The sequence below is a fragment of the Gouania willdenowi genome, chromosome 12, assembly GCF_900634775.1.
Source record: "Gouania willdenowi chromosome 12, fGouWil2.1, whole genome shotgun sequence".
Lineage (NCBI taxonomy): Eukaryota > Metazoa > Chordata > Actinopteri > Blenniiformes > Gobiesocidae > Gouania > Gouania willdenowi.
Genome location: NC_041055.1, coordinates 27,880,632 through 27,901,837, shown reverse-complemented (window position 1 = coordinate 27,901,837; position 21,206 = coordinate 27,880,632). Strand labels below are relative to the sequence as shown.

General features: G+C 38.4%; 1 protein-coding gene across 1 annotated transcript in view; it reads left to right on the top strand.

Moving 5' to 3' along the window:
* The first annotated feature begins 1,213 nt into the window (after positions 1 to 1,213).
* Positions 1,214 to 21,206, top strand: part of loxhd1a (lipoxygenase homology PLAT domains 1a) — a 39,199-nt gene continuing 19,206 nt past the window's right edge. The window contains exons 1-18 of the mRNA XM_028463475.1: positions 1,214 to 1,931; positions 5,914 to 6,028; positions 6,601 to 6,612; positions 8,928 to 9,008; positions 11,271 to 11,455; positions 12,775 to 12,873; positions 13,017 to 13,165; positions 13,245 to 13,368; positions 14,376 to 14,626; positions 14,700 to 14,835; positions 14,923 to 15,083; positions 15,189 to 15,275; positions 16,132 to 16,267; positions 16,373 to 16,527; positions 16,605 to 16,765; positions 18,367 to 18,443; positions 18,525 to 18,721; positions 18,825 to 19,017. Coding sequence (XP_028319276.1) covers positions 1,298 to 1,931; positions 5,914 to 6,028; positions 6,601 to 6,612; positions 8,928 to 9,008; positions 11,271 to 11,455; positions 12,775 to 12,873; positions 13,017 to 13,165; positions 13,245 to 13,368; positions 14,376 to 14,626; positions 14,700 to 14,835; positions 14,923 to 15,083; positions 15,189 to 15,275; positions 16,132 to 16,267; positions 16,373 to 16,527; positions 16,605 to 16,765; positions 18,367 to 18,443; positions 18,525 to 18,721; positions 18,825 to 19,017 — 2,953 coding nt within the window. The 5' untranslated portion in view covers positions 1,214 to 1,297. The remainder of the gene's footprint in view (positions 1,932 to 5,913; positions 6,029 to 6,600; positions 6,613 to 8,927; positions 9,009 to 11,270; positions 11,456 to 12,774; positions 12,874 to 13,016; positions 13,166 to 13,244; positions 13,369 to 14,375; positions 14,627 to 14,699; positions 14,836 to 14,922; positions 15,084 to 15,188; positions 15,276 to 16,131; positions 16,268 to 16,372; positions 16,528 to 16,604; positions 16,766 to 18,366; positions 18,444 to 18,524; positions 18,722 to 18,824; positions 19,018 to 21,206) is intronic.

The window sequence follows — 21,206 nt, the reverse complement described above, 5'->3', positions numbered from 1 at the left end:
AAATAAACTTGTATGGATTTTTTTTTACACTTGTATTTTCCTTGACTGCAGCACTGCGATGGAATGATTAGCAGTTCTGTCTCTTAGTATTTTTAGGATGCAAAATTTTTTTACTATGTGGAGCTTGAATGTTCTCCCAATGATTTGTGGGTAATTACTCCCATGGTTCAAAAAGAAAATGTATAGTGAAAAAAGCTAATAGTTGGACCAAACTTATTTGACTTGTTTGAATGGGTTAGACCTTAATGCAGTGCATTTTTAACCTTGGAGTCGAGAGTTTAAATGAAGAACAATTGCGCAACAGAAGAAGAACCAACCTAAAGTCTTAAAAGTTTGGGACCATTACACTGAAAACTTAGACTAGTATTGTTTAAAAGAACAACCAATGAATTCATGTATATTTTGTAGTCACTGTGTTTTATGGCACTTAAAATATTTGTATATTATGTACATTATATTAAGAATTGCATATTTTTTCGAATGAAAACTCTTGACCCGCAAACTCTGCGTATGGTGACACTCTCTTGAAATCTGACAAAATGCTTTTTTTTTTTATAGTTTCATTAACCCACAACTAAATGTGGGAATGTAAGATCTGTTTTAATTTATAGTGTAAAGGTTACTCCTTCTTGGGATATGAAACAAATGTTGTTTATGCAACTTCTTCATTTTTATTTTGGACCCCAACTATGGGTTATTTCACCACTCGCGGATATTGAAAATCCTTTACATGAGAGTCTCATTATCAATTACAGTTTATAAGTCATTTCTTACTGGATCGAAGTGCGGGGACCATTGGTGAAATGACATGGAATGACCCTACTGCAAGCCTAAATCCCTATATGAGGTTGTCATAAGGGTCGAGCTGTCTGTCTGTCTGTCTGTCTGTCTGTCTGTCTGTCTGGGGGTGCGACAGCAGGGTAAAGGTAAAGCGATCCCGACACCATCAATAATGGAGCGTGCCGCAGCAGAGGGGATAAGTTCTCTGAGCAAGGCTCTTTTTTCACGGGGCTTTCTCCCCCCTGGGTCACGTGAGTGTTGAGGTGACAGTAATTTTTCATGAGTACTGCTGCGTGTCGTTGGTATGACCATATAACACACACACAGCTCAGGCATGAGCCACTCACTGCATCCTTGCATCCTTTGCATTGGGTTCATCATCAGCATATAGCACAAACCTCCAGAGTGCAACTGGCTCTCATCAGCATAGGGTCAAATGAATTATCTAGACTTCCACCATTAACAGCTGAAGGCAGCACTTACGAAACTAAAGGCCAGGGAAGTGGATGAATAAAAGATGCCGTCGAAAGAGAAAAAATCCACAGCTTCAGACGAAACTGAGGAGGTTGATGACGAGGTGGAGGAAAGTGAGACTGAACTAAAGGAAGAAAACTCTGACGGAGATGTTAGTCAAAATAAACGAGTCAAGAGTTCAAACGTCTCTGAGAGTCAGGAGGCTCCACTGAAAGAGAAAAAGAGAAAGAAGCCAAGAGATGATGCAGTGATTCAACGCAAAGATGAAGAAGCTGAGCCGAACAACAACGAACCAACGCCAAAACCCAAAAAACATAAATCCGAGAAAGTAAAAGAGGAAGAGAAGAAGAAGAAGAAGAAGAAATCTTCTCCAGAAGGAGTGGATCAGGAGAAGGAGATGGGGTCCAAGGATAAAAAAGAGAAGAAAAAGAAGAAGTCCCACAATGACGATGACGGGGAGCCTTTAATGGACGAACAGGAGGAAGAGGAAGACTCGAAGAAGAAGAAAAAGAAGAAGGCGAAGAAGGGGTCTGCGGACAGCGATGAAGATAAAAAGAAAAAGGGGAAAAAGTCCAAGAACAAACAGGTGGACTACGCCGCCATTTACCAGAACGAGCTGCTGAACTACCACACAGACTCTTCTGATGGATATGAAGACGAGTACTACAAAAAGAAAGGTAAGGTCCATATAAGGTAACCTTTAGGACACAGTGTGGGGAGAAGGTCAAACTAAGACCTCGACTTTAGGAAAACCATTGCAGGGGAGACATCAGAGACTGATAATCAGGAAATGACATGAGATGGTTTGGATTTGTGTGATAATACACAGTAGGGCTGGGCAATATGGACCAAAACTCATATCTCAATACTATTTCTCAAATTGGCAATATTCAATATTAATCTCAATATTTTAACTCAATAAAGTCTTACGATGATGAAAAATGTCACACAGGCACATTCATTAAAAAAATATAGATATATCTCGATATAGGCGTCATATCCTATTTCGTCAAAATAGATAACTGGATATATCTTGAATCCCTATATATTGCCCAGCCCTAATAGCCAGAAAGAGTTTCTTAATTCAAGAGAGCAAGCCAGTCAAGAAATTCTGATACAAAGCATCACAGCATAAAGTGCTTTAAACTGTTAAAAAACACAACATCGTACAGCTAAGTTTGTCAGCAGATAGGAACCCCATCACATGCACTCTGTGTGACTTTTCTGTTTGGTGTTTGCATGTTCTCCTGATATACTGTATAGGTTTTCTTCTGGTACTAAAGTTTCCCTGCAATAGACTCAAATGTTAATAATTCCAGCAAGTTCATTTTGTCTTCTTCTTTGAAACAATATGTTAAGGTTTAATTTATTCAGACAAACTTTTTTTGACTGCCAACTGTCAGTCTTCCTCAGGGGCATCTAGTGATTGCTTTGATGTATCCCTACATGTTCTTTCATAAGGAAAGCACAGTTGAAAAAAATCTGTCTGAATAAATTAAACCCTAACAAATTAGATTCAAATGTTAAACAAGAGCTGGGCGATATTGACCAAAACTGATATCTCGATATTTTTTCTCAAAATGGCGATATACGATATAAAGCTCAATATTTTTTAATTCAAATAAAGTCTCAACAGAAAGACAATTCTGGGTAAAATTTTCTGATGAAAAATGCCACACAGGTACATTTATGAACAAACAGCTGCACAATATGTGCAACTTTTGGCTTTTTCTCCTGTAAGGGACAGCACGTGTGAGTGAGTTCTGTAGTGTGGCTTATTCAGGGGAAAGTCTGGGTTAGAACACACTCAATAATCCATCTAACATGTACTTTTCATGGTGTTCTGAAAAGTAGCAAAAGCAGCGACTCCTAAAACAATACAAAATAAGAAAACATATCTGAATATAAGCAATATTATCATTTTCTATATCGCCAAAATAGAAAACTCAATACATCTTGAATCTCGATATATTGCCTAGCCTTAGTTCAAACTAGTTATTCTGTGTTAATTTGTTTGTATTTTACGTACATTTCAATATATACTGTACATGGAATAATGGACTCTACCGTCTTTAATTCTGGAGCTGCTATTGTTTGGTTCTTATTAAATAATACAGGCCAGTTTTAACTTAAAGCTCCAAAAGCATCAAGTTCTCATCACTGTTTTATCATCTCAAAACAAAAAGGGTTCAGTTACAGTAATGCAGAGGGACTATTGAGTTTCACACAAACCTGCTGGAGCTAATCATGACTAATCAGCTCTTTGTCAGTTTTTTACGCATTAAAAAGCATCAGCAGAAATGCACATTTAAATCTTCAGTTAACATTTACACACAAACCAAACATTGACCTTGTACTTGCAGGAAATAAAAATGAAACTAAAGGAAACTTCAATGACCACATGTTCTTCTTTGACCACAACTTATGCAACTAAACTGTGAGAAACTTAGTGTTCTCACACCTCAAAGACAGGACGAGCATTGTCTCCCTTAGCGGTCTGTTAGATTGCATCACACACACAGGCTAGCAACTCTGGGTGAGCCCTGGCTGACCCTGACGCAGATTTCATTGATTTAAAACTGTATCTCACCACGTTGTCCCATTGAGTTTAAAAATGCATTTTGCAAGAGAGGCTTGACCAAAATAGCTGCCAAGCACAATATCTTGAAGTACATGGAAAATGCAAGATATTACTCACAAATATTCTCCATGAAACAGAAGAATATTACTTTACAGAAATTAAATTGTTTCTCTGCATTAAACAATCAGTGTAGCAGTACGGGTTCGGCCACATGTGCTAAACCCAACACAGAAAACATGTATCACTGTGTAAATGACAAAATAATATCTCAAATACACAAATTAAATGAAACTACATGACATTTGCAGCAAATAAATCTTAGTTTTACTGCAATTTTCCTCAATTCCCGCAGGGACTGATATCTTTTTTGCATGGAAATTGTCTGTGTTTTATGTAGTTTACGTAACATTGATACGTTGAAGTGCAAACAAGGGCACAATAATGTTGAAATGACTCATTTTTCCCACCTAAAATCTGTTGCCCACTTGAGATCAAACTGGTCCATATTTGGCCCCCCTGACCTAAAAAGAGCTTGACACTCTTAGTCTGTTAAGGTTTCACTTATTCAGACAACTGTTTAGCAGGAAATTGACTTTGATCTCCCTTACGGGCGTCTGCTGATTGCTTTGATGTTTCCTTGACTTCTGTGTAGTAATTCCAGCAAGTTCTTTTTATCTGTTCAGGTTTAATTTTTTAAAGAAAATTGACTTTGATCAAAAGAAAGACCAAATATCAAAGTAAATTTTCTAAAAAAAAGTTAATTTGAATAAATTAAACCTGAACAAGTTATTCAAAAAGATGACAAAAAGAACTTGCTGGAATCATTGACACTTAGGTTAAGAGCTTTGCTCATTTGACCCTCTGGTTTCAAACCCCTGCCCTAAGATAATTGATTGATTTATTTATTTGATTGGGACAGTGCATGTTTATGAACATACATGAATAAAAAATACATGAAGGTAATAATAAATAAATAATAAAGTAAAAACATAGTTAAACTAGCATAGGGCAGGATCTAGAAATCAGACTCCATAGTGACACCTTATGGTTAGTTATGCAGCCATCAGCCAAGCCGCCGCGGGGGTGCGCATCAACTGTTTACAGCTGATACTAGAGGACCGGGATCCGACGGCGCCGAACGGGTCGCATCGGAAAGACATTTAGATATTTAAACTGTGTAACAGTGACAGCAGTGATAACAGTTGTTTGTTAATTGCTTACCACTAAAACAAATTATGGGTTAGGGTTAATTATGTTTTCACCGTTGGGTCGGTCTTGGACGAGAAAATGCGGCCTAATATGCGCTCCAACCGTGACACGGTTATTTATTTACTCGCCGTTCATGTGACTGTTTACTGCAAGACCTGTCCACATGCCTCTGCGTAAATCTGTGGAACCAAAGAGTATCTTAGTCCACTGTGCTTGTCTTCTTTCAGTCTCCAAACCGTCTTCGTCTCTCTCTTCTTTATTTCCAGTTTATTTTCAAGCTGTCGAGAACGCGCACCAGCATCAAATTCACGCCCAGAACAGCAGTACACACTGTATCACACAATCTGTTCAAGGCAATAGGTAGAAATGTGTGTTGGCGAATTCTCTTTGGTTTTGAGCGCTTCATCACCCATTAGCATTAAAAAAAACTTAAAATGAATGTTGATTTCTTTCTCAAATCCTTCCTATGCTCCTTTAGGTCTTGTGAGAAACATGCACAGGCCCAATTTAGATCACTAAACAGCTGGATATCTCAGCTGTAGAGTTAGGGTTAGGGGTTTTTTCATGAGGCATCACAGATTCCTTCCTGTTTAACTTTTGATCCATTCATTGGCTGAGCCCAGACACATCGGTGAAATGTGAGAGAGGCTCGGCAGGTGTATCATGCCAGACATGGATTCTCAGTCGATTCGCCGCATTGAATTCCACTGGCAAACAATGCATGGAAGAAACACAACGCTCCCTAGTGTTTATAGATTGTTGGCCTTTGTCCTTTTGTCCCTTTGATCCTTCAGCTGATTGTTAATTTAACACTTCAGACATGTATTTTATCACAGATCATGTTTTATTTCTTTTTTTTTCTTTTTCAGTGTACGAAGTAGTCACCGTTACAGGCGATGTGAAGGGAGCCGGCACCGATGCTAATGTGTTTGTTACCCTGTTTGGAGACTTTGGGGTCACACCCAAGGTTCACCTGGCGAGCAAGTGAGTTCAGATAAGTTCACTATGTAACCCAGGGAAATTAGATTCAGGTCTGATTCCTAAATTAAAAAACTTTTTTAAGGTTGAGGTTAGTTTGTTTGGAAAAGGTATAACGACATTTTTTTTTATTAATTTTTTATTTCAGACACTTTTTTCCTCTAAAATTATTTTTTTTTTAGATAAATAAAATATTTGTTATTTTTTTATTTCAAAAATGTAAAATGAAATTATTTTTAATTTTGTTTTTCAAAAAAATTTATTTAAATAAATGTTTTTATTGTAACTTTTTTAATGTAGAATTTTTAAAATATACTAAAACACTGATTTAATGTGTGAAACAACAGAAAATGAAACAAGGTGAATTTAAAAAAATGAATTTTTTTAAAAGAAGCCATAAAAATTCAGAAAAGGCACTAAAAATCATACATTTGATAGGAAAGGTATATTGCCTTTTTCCCTGTTTCAAAACAAATATTTCAAATCTCTTATATTTCCTTTTTGTTGTCCTTCTTTTTGAGCATTCTGCATGTACAATATTAACCATTGACCATCTCTATTTCTCTTTGATCTTTCAGCACAGAAAAGAGGTATTTTCTAATCAACCTGGAGAAAAACCGGGTGGTTTTTGCTTCTGTCTTCATGTTGGGTTGCATTGCAGACGTAATAACTCTGTATGAGAGAGATTTCTTGATATGATAAACTCAAACTGAGATGGATTCATGAATCTGCACAAAACTCCCATGCAGGAATCTCTCTGTATACAGCATAAAAAAAGTGTTGGACACAGAATATCTGGAGTAAGGGGCAACTACTGCTTGACATGGCCGGTCTTCTTTTCCATTTCATATCAAATGAAAGAAGACCACGATGTCATTTGTGTGGATGATCGAATGACTCTCAGGGGATCTTCTCATTTATCCTCCTGCACATAATGATTGACAGCTTTAACCTGTGCAGCGTCTAGAATATACCAACTTATTGTCAGCAACTGGAAACCATGTCATCCACACCAGTTCATCCACTGCAGAAACTGTATTCAGTAGGTCTGATTCCTGCAGCTTTTTTGAGATTATAAAAGCATTAGAATTATGATAATAATGTCTGTCATTAATAAATAGTACAGTATGATAAGGAGTTCCACCTTACTCCTATATATTTTATGTCCTGCCTGTATTGTGTCATAACCAACTTCAAGTGTTATGGTAACACTTTACTGGAAGTTGTATACTTAAGGCTGACGTTACCTGTCATTAGCATGAATAAGGTGTCAAGAAGGCTATCATTAAGTGTCGTTTGTTATGCTAACCCTTCTTTACCCAAACCCTTAACCCTAACCGTTTGTTAGCCTAACCCCTAACCCTTCATTAGCCAAACCCTTAACTCTAACCCTTTATTAACCTAACCCTAACCACTAACCCTAACCTTTCGTTACCTAACCGCTAACTCTAACCCCTAACCCTTTGTTACCCTAACCCCAAACTCTAACCTTAACCCAAAAAATGCCAACATAGCTCCAAAGGTGTCATAATTTAGCGAACGACAAACAACAAAGCTCTTAGGAACAGTGTTCTTCGATAATTTTAACTTTACATTTGACATGTTTTAGACTTTGAAAACCACCCCCATTTTCTATGAACTACTTGGGACTTACTTTAAAAATTAAAATGAATGTTATTTATTACTTTTGCCCTAATTCCTTTCCCTAAACCTAACCATCCCACCTCTATGTACAATTTCAACCATTCAATAAAATGTTCATCCCCTCCCCCGTACCTTCCATTATGAACCTCAAATTTATGAATTACAGAGGTCAAATTTAAAACAAACCCTTACCCATCCTTCCAAACCTAAACATCTCACAATCATGCAAATTTCTGATTTACGTATTCCTGCCCCTTCCTTGTTCCCTCCTCTATCCTTTCCCAAGGAAGACTCTCAAGTTTTTACAAATAGCACTTATGGCTAAGGACCATCCTGAAAGGACCACACAATTGGCCAGTACATGGATGGGAGACCACTACTCAAACAACCCAGAGCCAATGACTCAAGAGTTTTCCTTTTTCATATCTTTCAAAATCTTTTTAATCTGTGTAATAACAAGGGATAGTAAGAACACCAGGATGATGTCTTGTTGCCAGTGCCATGCTCCAGTCCCCTCAACTTACCCAACAAATGCCAACATAGCTCCAAAGGTGTCATAATTTAACAAACAACACTTAATGACAGTCTTTGTGACCCCTTATTCATGCTAATGACATGGTCTCATATCATAATAATGACAGCGTAATGTCAGCCTTTATGTATAAAATTTCAAGTACAGTGTTACCGTTATTTTTTATGATACGATACAGGAACAGCAGGGTTGCAAAATGAAACAAATCAAATCCGATTACTTGTAGAAATGCATCTCTTTGGACATTCAGTGTAATTATATCACATTACATGAATTCCAAAGTTTGCTGTGTGTTTGCCTTCTGCTCAATTCATGTCCGTCATGCAGGTGATTTTATTTTACACCAGAACAAGGAGAAGTAAGTCGTGTGTGACCAACCGTGGGTCAATCCTAGAATTTTATGGCAGCATAACTCTGTGCACTTTAATTATGGGAGGCTTTGTTATGGGGGTGAATATTGGAGGCAAAGGAGAGCTGATGGAGATGTGGGTCAAACACAAAGGCTGGTGTTCTTTGTTAAAGAGAAAGAGGGGTGTCTGATTGCTGACAGGTCTGGTCTGTAAAGGGAAGTGTCAGATTATAGCCCTGCCATGCCACGGGACCACCAGGGTACCTCATCAGCCAGGAGAGAACAGTTTGCTTTCTTTGTCTGTCTGAACTATTTTCTATTCTACACCATGTCTTTTTGAAGCATCCATCACAAGGTACTAATATATTTCCTCATTTCAGAAGCCGGTCTGCATTCGAGAAGAACAAAACTGATGTTTTTCGGATTAAAACTCACTACGTGGGACCCCTAAAGAAACTGAGGTACACTAGAGCAGGGGTTATCAGTTGCCCTCAAGAAACTAAGAATATTTTTGATCAATTTGAGCCAATTTTTGCTTCTTTTTAACCTTTTTCTGCAACTACACCAAACTTACCATATTTCAACCTATTTTCATCACTTTTTCTTGCCATATTTTTGCTCCTTTTGATGCATTTTTGCTAAATTTCTCCCATTTCTGTCTCTTCTCCATCAAATTTCAATGCCTTTCCTGCACACTTTTTCCACTTTCAAGACATTGTCTGCACTTACAAACGATGCCCACCCCTTTTCCCACCTAATGTTGCATACATTGACCCATCATTGTTACTTTTAACCTATTTTCACCATGATTCATGCTTTTTTTGCTGCCAATTTAACCACAGTCACAGTACGTCATGCCTGCTATTTGCCAGTTTAAACTAATTGTTCTACTTTTTACATTACCCCAACCCCACCACTTTTTACCACTTTTAAGCCAATAGATCCCCATTTACCACTTTTTCTGTCTGTTTTTGGCCACTCTAATTTGCAACTTTTAACCAATTTCTGTGGTTTTTAAAATCCAATTTCACCACCTTTTCCACCATTTTTGGGCACTTTTAACTAATTTCATTTCCGATTAAAACAAGGATTTATATTTTTAAGATGATAGTATGGCACAAATAATAAACTTCCTGGATAACAGTGGATATTATTCCGATCAATAAATAAATGTGGTTATCACAGATTCATAGAACAATGGACCATAATTTTCCTGACTTTATGGATGGACCCCAAAAAGATCTCCCCTTTATTCCCCCTTATATATGGCCCTGTCTCCACATGACTGTTCCTCAGTTTTCATGTCTGTGTTCAATCACATTCAGGTACAGTGGGGGTCCCCGGTCTCTGGGACCTTTATTTTAGAGGTCGCGGGCTGAAAACAGTTGCAAACCTCTATTAGAGCATTCTCACTGTCCCAGAAACCTTGAATAAAGGCTCTGATCTTTGATATTTCCCAGTATATGTTCCCATTTCTCAATCATTCCAGCTACACTGGAGGCCAACAAAGTATCTCATCTAATGACGACAGGAGGTTAGGCCTCAGCTGTTGTTAGGAATTACTGTTGAACCCTCTGAGGCAGATATATCACAGTATTACAGAGTGACAGGAGAAGGGAAAGGCTTTTTAAAGACCCACATACAGTATTTACATGTGAATACATTTCAATACGTCAGAAGAATCGAAGAATCTCTGTCTTAAACATGTCGTCTGGTTTGTTGTGAACTCCCACCTGGAGTGATCAGTGTTTTCTCAGCTGTCATGTTGGTATGTAACCTCTACAGCTACTTGACCACACATTGATCCAATTTGCTGGCTTTTTCCAGACTGTAAAAAAGTTCAAAGAAAAACAGCCAAAAAGAAGCAGCACATTATAGTAACAGTTAACAGAGGTGAAGAAGTGTTTTTACAAGTACTCACGTTATTTCAAAACCAGTCATTTTACTTGTACTTAAGTACATTTTAAAATAATTTAATAATAAGTAATTAGTTAAATTTCTACACCCAACCGTTACTGAGTAAATTATTGTTTAGCTTAAAAAGGACACTGTGAAACTACAAAAAAAAAAATTAAATGACCAGACAACAAACAAATGCATCACATCATACCAAACCAATCAGATTAAACGTAATGCACCGTGCAAAAAACACCATTGAGTGACAGTTATTTTCTTGGCTTTAGAGTTCATAAATGTAGCTATACTTAGAGCCTGATATTTTTTTTTGATTTTGAATTGAATTTATTGGTGTTATTTTATTTTATACAGATTCCTTAGTGGAAAACAAATGAAGTTCCAAATTTGTGCAAGATTTAGTCTCTTCCTTTTTATGTTTACTGTATGCAAGGGAACCGTGGCAAGATTTATTACCAAAAATAAACTTACTTTGAGCACTATATTTAATTGAGCTACTTTTTTACTTGTACTTGAGTATTTTATGTATGACTTACATGTACTTGAATACAATTTCAATGAAGTGACAGTACTTCTATTTGAGTAGGATATATCAGTACTCATTACACCTCTGCGTTTTAAAGGTGATGTCTCCTAGAGCCAACAGATTTCAGATAGCTACATTAAAGGTGGCGCTTACAACTAATAATATTTTTGAATATGTTTTGCAGTTTAGCTAATGTCAAGAAATAAACTGGAAGACAACGATATTTGCTGTGTGGGGATAAAACATTGCCAGGAATGTTGTATAAATGTGTCAAATTCCACAGGATTGAACACGACAACACTGGGATGAACGCCAGCTGGTACCTGGACAGGGTGATGGTAACAGACATGAACCGACCACATCTGCGCTTCTACTTCACCTGCAGCAACTGGCTGAGCCGCGAGCTGGGAGACACCCTCATAGTCAGAGACCTGCTGGGAAGCATGAACCCCATGGATGTCACCAAATGTAGGTCACAGTTACACATACATCCTCTTGGTTACGTACAGTAGAACAAGGCCAAGGGACAGAATAATGTAGGGGTTGGAATTGCAGGTTTTTAAACTATAGAACCCTGACATTATTAAAGCCGTGTGTATTCCCAGTGGCTCAGTTGCTGCTGATCTTACCACTACTTTGAGTTGTAACTATATCCTTCAGTGTAGTCCACATGTAAAGCAGACCAGCTCTGTTTTGTAATGAGATACAATGTTCAGGCGTCTGGAGTCGATCAAGCAGAGCATTGAAGGTAAAGACGGGGTAACATGGCAATGTGGGGGAGTGGTCAGACTATAATAATAAGGTTTTTTTTTGTTTTGGTCAACGAGGTAATTTTAAAATAATTTTTGTTGAAGAAATTTGTAATGATTTTGTACTATTTAACTGCTATTTGAATGTACCGACTTCTGATCGGCTCATTAAACACCTCGTCCCATTCACACAGATGTGCCCGTAACTCCAAACCACCTGTCCTCATGTAATTTATTGTATTTACATTTTTTAATTATGCACTTTAGGTTGCCCATTCACAAATGGCCGGGGACTACAGCTGAAAATTTGCCGCAAAGGCTAAAGCTGCTCCTTTTATTGTAAAAGGGGATTGTCATGAAATAATAAGCTAATAAACTAAACTAAACTAGATCATGGTTTTTTATTTATTTTTTAACTAATATGAGTAAACTCTAAGAAACTGCTAAACATCTGCTTTGAGGATAGCAAATGGCAGAATAATATTTGAGTCTTTAGAACATTTCTGCCTAGTTTTCAGGTGAATAAATGTCACAGTTCAAGTGTTCCTGCTTTGCATTTGGTGCTAATCTGTCGGTGAAAAACTATTGTCAACAAAAAACAGTGCAGTTAATTTAAGTTATAGATTTTAGTATAAGCAAATGTTTTTTTTTTAAATTTAAGAACCTTGTCACACACTGACAGATTGACCTACATGGAGTTTGTTAAGTTGATTAATATCAAATTTAAAAGCAGAGTTTTTAAACAAAAAAAAATGTTACATTTTGACCAACTTCAAAATGTGAATTTGGTCTTTTATGTGAAGTAGATAAGGCTTTTTAAAGAAAAATGATCACCTTCTATATATGTAAATATAATGTTCTTTAAAGGAAAAAAAAAAAATCTTTAATTTTTTTAATTTGATTTCTTAATTTTTTACTTCCTTTTACCTTTAATACAAAATATTTTCTTTTAACTTTAATACGTCATTTCAAACAAAACAATGAAAGCTATTAACTTTCACTGTATTGATCTAATATTTTATCTGGTTTCTTTTTCAGCAAATAAATATATTGTGAGTGTGTTCACGGCTGACATAAAGGGAAGTGGAACAGACGCTGATGTATTTTTAACAATCTTCGGAGAATTTGGAGATACAGGTAAGGACTGAACTAATTATTGGTTTATACTTGTCAATAATTAACATAAGACAAGAAACCCATTTAAATTTACATATGTACTGTAGTTAATTTGCGCTAATAGCTACTATCCTCTGTGTTTTGAATGTGTTTCTTTACTACAGGGGAGAAAAGACTGGACAGTGACAAAGACAACTTTGAACGTGCCCAAGAAGACAAGTTTACAATCGACAGTCCAAACCTTGGAAAGCTGAGGAAAATTACCATCGGCCACAATAACCGAGGATCGTCAGCTGGATGGTTCCTAGATAAGGCACGGATCACCAGAACCTGAATGTATTAACTTCACCAGCAGATGCAAGTACTATAATACACTCTAATAATGTCCACAGGTGCTGATAGATGACATGGGAAACAAAGAAGTGTATGAATTCCCTGTTTATCGCTGGTTCGCCTTAGATGATGGCGATGGCAAAATACAAAAAGATGTGTTGGTTGGATCCACGCAGCCAATGGGTGAGGACTATACAGTATGATTGACACAGTTCTACCAAAGGAACCCCTGGATCTAAGAATGTTCTCTGGTAATATCTGTTTTGTTTGTTCTGGGGAGATGTACCAGAATCGTTCATGATTAGAAGGTCTTATGAAACAACCCAGAACCTTAGGGGGCGGGGTTTACAAACCCAATGTATGAATAAAGTGTTCACTCACTTCCTTTTTAAAGCAGAGATCTGATTGGCTTAAATATACTCAAGAAGTGTTGATCACTCATCACAACAGAAGTTTCTACCATCAAGGGGATCTACTGGTGGGCAAACAAGGGCCATGTGCTTTTGGCCATTTTTAGGCCGTGCTACCGGCCTAAAAATGCCACTCACTTTGTTCAAGTTGTTTTTGTTGTTGTGTACACTAAAGTCGTGTGATATATCGTTTCAAAGGTAATTAAACGTACATTACGATTATGCCTTGCACAATTCGAGTCATAGTCCTAGTCCTACTGAACCGCCCCTTCATGCAATGTGAGCAGCAGTAGCGGCGCCAGAATCTTAATTGTGGGTTGGCCCCCAGAAAACTGGATGGGCCAGTTAAAATAAGCCAATGTGCACCTATAGGGTGCATAGAGTGTCCCAATTGTACAGGAGTGTGATTTTGCTACGCCCACCAAGCGAGCTATATGCATACCTGTGCGAAGTGCAGCATGAGGACAGCAACTTACTGGTGACGATGCAGCCTGTGGGCGGGCTTAAGAGTCCACATGTGGGGTGCAAGTCGCTGATTGGCTGAAAACCTTTCACTCAAAGATTTCCTTGGGCTGGCTATCGGGTGAACAGCACCTGTGTGGGCCTTGATACCGTGGCGCTGCGGCTGGCGAGCAGAATGTAAAATCGTCCTGGGACCAGCTTCAAGCTAAAAGTCAAACATCCCCTTTTCAAAATAAAAGCATTTCTTCTTTTCTTCCATTAGTTTTTAACGCTTTTGTAAATAGGGCTCTTCTTTCCACCTTACGTTTTGTCCTGTAGGAGTTGTGTACAATGTCCAAGTGATGACTGGAAACATCAGAGGAGCAGGCACCAATTCTAAGATCCACTTAGTCATGCATGGCGCCAAGGGCAATAAAAACAGTGGCAAAATTTTCCTCGAGGGCGGTACTTTTGAACGTGGGCTCATCGACATTTTTAATGTGGAGATATGTGAGCTGATTAGCCCTCTCAGCAGGGTGACCATCGGGCATGATAATGGAGCTGTTGGTGCAGGCTGGTACTGTGAAAAGGTAAGCTGGTTTTTCTCATTATTATCTGAGGGTGTTCAACGGTGCAATAATTCCTCATCTGTTATCCTTCTAGGTGGTGGTGTACTGTCCATTCACGGGAATTGAGCAGACGTTTCCGTGTGGGAGTTGGTTGGATGAAAATGAGGGAGATGGACTGGTCGAGAGGGAGTTGTACGAGATGGTTTCGCTCAGGCAGAAAAAACAGAAAAGTGAAGGACCTACTTTGAAACGCTGCAAAAGCTAATGATACTGTAACCTTCCTTCCTTCTTGAATATTCTACCTTTCTGTCACACAGGGTACCCGTGGTCACTGTGGGTTTGGACGTCAGATGTGAAGGGAGCAGGCACAGATGCCCAAGTCTTTGTGCAGGTCTATGGGGAAAAGGGAAAGTCAGATGAGTTCAAGCTGGAAAGCAAATCAGACAGTTTTGAACAAGCCCAGATTGATAAATTCATGGTGAGCCTGTGACAATAGCAGTACATCTTCCACCTGCTCTTTATCAGAATGAGGCTCACGGAGCACAATAATCTTTTTTATATTTTTCTGTTTGCATAAATGCAGATTGAGATGCCAGACATAGGAAAAGTCCACAAGTTGAGGATCTGGCACGAGAAGAGGCATCCATTCTCTGGCTGGCATTTAGGAAAGGTATATCCACTTGAATTGTCAACTCTTGACCAGGTTGTGCATTAGTCACATGGATGTTAAATATTCAATTCAACTTTATTTAAACCGCACCAATTACAACAATAATTATCTCATAGCGCAAAGATATGAGAAGACTATTAGAGCAAAATGTGAGTCATTATTAGCTAAAAGAAAAGATACCTTTGAGGCATGTTTGTATCAGCTGACAGAGGTTTGAGAGAAACAAGACTGATTACAAAAATGTGAGGTTTTTTTCAAATGAAATGTTGACATTTTCATGAACATGACATAATTCTTGATAAAGAAAAAAGTTCCCGGCCTTTGTTGCTAGCAAGGCTAGCTTCCTTCTTCTATCCTTCTATTGTTTGTTTTCACCGAAATGGAGACAACGGAGGCTGTTAGTTTTACTTAAGTATCTCAGTAAATCTCAGTTATTCCTTGCATCCTTATAAACCATTGTTAATCAATGTTTAAAGTGCTACAGACAATCCTAGCATTAGGGTAAAGTGAAGCAGAACAGTTTCCACAGGTAATCAGTTCATTTCAGGCCTCATATACTAAAACAGGCAATGAACAACATTCTCTCTTCTACTCAACCAAGAAACTAAATCTTACCTTAAATGCATTTTTTACATTTAAAGAACTAAAACACTAAAACAACCACACGCCATTCTGTTGGTTCAGGACTGGAATTTTAACCCACATCTTTGGACTCAAAGCAGCATGATTAACATTTACTCCAAAGAGAATCTCCTTTCTAAGACTTTAAACTCCTTAACAGTGAAGATAGATAATTAACTTGTTTGGTGTCTCATCAGCACACTGAGGTTCATGTCGAGACTGTCACTCCCCGCAGGTGACGTTACTAAAGACCCTGACCACGGAGAAGTACAAATTTGAATGTAACCGCTGGCTGGACATCAATGAAGATGACAATGAAATCATCAGAGAGCTTCCAGCTATGGGAGCTTTAATCAACGAACCATTGCCACGTAAGAATCTCTCTGAAAACATCTTCAAGATGAAAGACACTGTCCTTTCTGAATGTAGCCAATTCAAGTCTGATACTGTCTGTCCTTTTCTTTATTCTTCAATAGTGCTTAAGTATTGCGTAACCATCTGTACTGGAAATATCAGTGGTAGTGGTACAGATGCCAGCGTTTTCCTGAATCTTATCGGTGACCATGGAGACACGGGGGACAGGCTTATGATCTTGAGCAAGAACAACGTCAATAAATTTGAAAAGGGAAACGTGAGTGTGTTCCTAATAAGAGTGTAGGGTACTGTGTGATGTCCTACCTCACTGTCCGTCTGTCTGTCTTCCCTCAGCATGATGAGTTCATCATCGAGGCAGTGTCTTTAGGCCAGGTGCGAAGGGTCCGTGTGGGTCACGACGGCCGTGGTGGAGGCTGTGGTTGGTTTCTGGATAAGGTGATGGTGAGAGTTGAAGGACAGCCTGAGGTTTCGGCTATCGACTTCCCCTGTTACAGGCAAGTCCCATAGCGCAAACTCAGCATTATTGTAGGTAGTAGTGGTGAAGTACGGTGGCTGGGAAGTGTCAGGTGAATGCATTTACAAACGAACACAAATGCAAACAGGTCACAACAAGAATGCAAACAGGTCACAACGGAAGTGTTTCTGACGGACCGGTATTACAGTCGGACAGGTATTATGATATGATAGCCTGATATGAGAAATATAAGAGTATCCTAATCAACTTTCACTTACTTTCATACGCGTTTCGATGTCTTCTTCTTGTTCTTCTCTGTTCTGGTGGGTTAAAAACATCCGCCAGAAACGTGTCCGTCTGTAATACCGGTCCGTCGGAAACACTGGCCGGTTTGCATTCGTGTTGTGACCTGTTTGCATTTGTGTTCATTTGTAAATGCATTCACCTGACACTTCCCAGCCACCGTAGTGAAGAAATGTGCAATACATCCAATTTAATGACTCTGCAAACTCCAGCACAACCTTGAGTTTATAAATGGCCCCTTTTTCAACTGAATGCTACTAGATGTGCTGTACATGTTTGGCACTAATTCCATAAAATGTAATCGAATTGACTAAGTTTTCTCCCAATTTACACACTTTTCGGTAAAACTTTACTTGAAGTTTTATACATTACGCTGTCATTAATATGACATGACAGTTGTCATATAAATCAAGTCCATTTACCACTTACCATTACCATGAATAAGGTGTCATGAAGGCTGTCATTAAGTGTTGTTTGTTACCGTAACACAAAACTCTAACCCCACTGGATCCCTCCACCTAACCCAAAAAATACCAACATAGCTCCAACGGTGTCATAATTTAGCAAAAGGTGTCATAATTTAGTGAACGACAATGACAGCCTTCATGACACCTTATTCATGCTAACGGTAGGTAATGACAGTGTAATGTAATTTTCTTTCTAAATTAAAGATTACCACGATAGAAATATAATTGTATGCCAAACTAACAAACAATCCTACCATCAGTTACTGTATCATTGTTTGAAATATTTTGTGAAAAAAGATCTGTTAATAAATGAAACAGGAGTCTAGAAAGTGATTCTCTCAGGGCAAATATTACAAATAAAGTAAAGATTAGACCATTTTATTCCATTGTTACACTGTCTGCAAAGGTCAAACCTGCCTTAACTGATGAACAGGAATAGAAAACTAGCTTTCCAACGCTCCTAAGTGGTGCAAGTTGACCACACTCAACATCGAAAGTTCTCCAGTTCCATTTGTTTAAGTAGTTAGGTCAGCTGATGGGTGCATTTGATTTACAAATGGGTGCTAAATGCATGCGGTCAGCCAGCTCGGCCCCCACCTTGAAACTGGAGCTGCACCACAGACAATCTATGGTGCAGTGTTACATCTGGGAAGAGGCTCTTTATGTCTGTGCAATGCATTCGCTTGTTGTTGGTTAAAAGTTAAATTCCTTTACCTAGTGTCCACCTGGTAGGTTGTTTTTGTTAAAAGAAAAAAACCTTTAAGGGTCACAAAAGTTTCATTTAGGAAAAGCACCAGTTGGGATTCAGTTTGGTAAAGTTATATTTTACCATTATTACCATTTATGACCAAAGTCACTAATCATTTTTCAGATGGTTGGACCGCAATGAAGATGATGGACAGATTGTCCGTGAGTTGGTACCAGCTGGAGATGGCGTCCGTCTCTTTAGTGAGTACATCTTATAACAATAAAATTAAATATGAATACAAATATGAATACAAATACAACAACGCCCTGATTCCTCTCTAGATGTCAGTTACCACATAGCAATCAAGACAGGCAATGTGAACGGAGCCAGCTCAGACTCCAAGGTGTTTGTGAAGCTTTACGGGGAAAAGGGTGACACTACCAAGATGATTCTGGCTGTTTCTGACAATGATCTGAGGAATTACTTTGAGACGGGGCGCACTGATACATTCACCATCGACACCTTTGATGTTGGAGAGGCAAGACCTCTGGTTGTCCAAATTATTAATGAAGCTGCATAGTTTGCATTTTGTTCTTCAAAACTTTTTAGTGTTTTTTGTTTTTGTTTTTTATTGATTGCAGGTCAATCGTCTTCTGATTGGTCACACCAACGAAGGCCTGCGAGCAGGATGGTTTTTGGATAGCGTGCAGCTTTCTGTGCCAGTTCATGGGAAGCAATACATGTTTCCAAGCCATCGCTGGCTTTGCAAGGATGAGGCCGATGGCAAAGTGGAGGTGGAGATCTATCCCAGTGAGACTTTGAACATCGAAAAGTGTAAATAACAACAAAACCACAAAACGTACAAAACAGTCCACAACTTTAGAAAACAATATTTTGTTACTCGGTAACACTTTCCTTGGAGTTTTATACCTAAAGGCTGACATTACGCATTCATTATTATGACATGACACCTGTCCTTAGCATGAACAAGGTGTCATGAAGGCTGTCATTAAGTGTGGTTCGTTACCCTAAAGCTTCATTAACCTAACCCTTTGTTACCCTAACCCTCCACCTAATCCTGCCCACTGGCGTTACTAGGTAGTTTTTTTCACGGCTAAAGCCCCAGATATTACTTAATTAGCCAAATATAATTCTTTTTTTAAGATAAAAAAAACCCCACTTTCCAACGGTCCTTGAACACCCCACGTTTACGCGCAACAAAATCTCTGTATTCTCCGCCATCTGCGATGCCCAGGGGTATTTTGTTTCCCAGGGACTTTGAACGCATCTCGGAAACACGTTAAAACACTGTAACTCCACTAATATCTGCTTCATCTGTGAAATTCCACCAGTTTCTGAAAGCTAAGGAGTTGCCCACATGTGCTCAAAGGACAAAAGCCCAAATAAAGGAGAAAGAAACAGTCAGATAGGAATGAAGAAAGACAATGCATATAAAGTAACAGTTAATAGTACAGAGACATACTGTACAAGATAAATGAATGCAGAAAAACAGTTTCACTTCTATTCATTTAACTCTGAAATAACTTATATGGAACTTTAGATGTCTGAGAAACCTAATAGCCCCTGACCCTACCTACCCTAAACCTAACCCTACCTACCCTAAACCTGACCTTACCTACCCAAAACCTGACCCTACCAACCCTAAACCAGACCTTACCAATCCTAAACCAGACCCTACCTAACCCAAACCCTAAACCTGACCTTACCTACCCTAAACCTAACCCTACCGAACCCTAAACCAGACCCTACCTACCCTAAGCCTAACCCTACCTAACCCCACTAGATCCCTCCAGCCAAGGGTGTAACGTTTGTTTGAATATTAGGGGGAGGGTTGAGAATTAATCTCTTCCGGGGGAGAAACATTTTAACAAAATGCATGCAATTCCCTGAATTCTGGTGCATTTTAGCCACATAAACAAGTAACAAATCGTAATGAAAACGTTGGTACAATAATCTTACTGAACTCGGTCACACTTCTGTCACAACAGTGTGTAATTAATAAACAAACCATGTTGCAACAAATAAATCACAGAATTACAGAGTTGATACAGGCAGAAGCAAGTCAAATGTAATGCTTTTTAATGCCTAAATAATATATGTTAATGCCACAAATGAAAAAAAAAATCAGCGTATACAGTATTTCATTTAAGATTTGCAAACATTGTTGAGCAATGTCATAATTTCCCAATAAATTCCGTATATTATGCCAGTGTGAATTCAATTTAATGCTTTTTTAATAACAATTAAGGCCTTGATTTTGGTTCAGTTCATTAAATTACTTTTAATCAGAATCAGAATCAGAATCAGAATCATGCATTACGAAAACCCTAAATTACGCAAATGTTCCAAAAGTTTTTTTTCCGTCTGTCTGAAAATGAAACAAATTGTTGACAAATTGTTGTTTTGTTTATCTCATCAAGCTTTTCTGGATGAATATGGCAAACCACAACATGTTTGTAACAAAGTAGGTCTTAGCCATGTTTTTAAACATTGAAGTGCACTGAAGCTGCGCTTTGCTGGACTCTGGGTCCCGAGCTCAAGGGCCGCTTTACTGCACTTTTCCGATTTGTTCGGAAAAGTGCAGGTTTTCGCGGGTTCCGAGTGCAATCGAATGCAGCATTAATCTCTGGGTAGGTAATGGAAGCTACCAAGTGTGCAGCTGGAAAGGGGTGCGGCATATAAACGTGTTACGTATTTTGTCATTAAATGGTTGTAAAATACATCACACATTAACGTAGGAAATTTGAAGTTAAATGTTTTGGAATTTACATTTGGACAAAGATGGGGGGGGGGGTTAAATTAGTTAGGTTTGAATATTGGGGGGTTGTAACGCCCCTATCCTCCCCGTATTTTACACCTATGCCTCAATCTAACCCAAAAAATGCCAACATAGTTCTAAAGGTGTCATAATTTAGCAAACGACACTTAATGACAGCCTTCATGACACCTTATTCATGTTAATAACAGATAATGACAGCGTAATGTCAGCCTTATGTATAGAA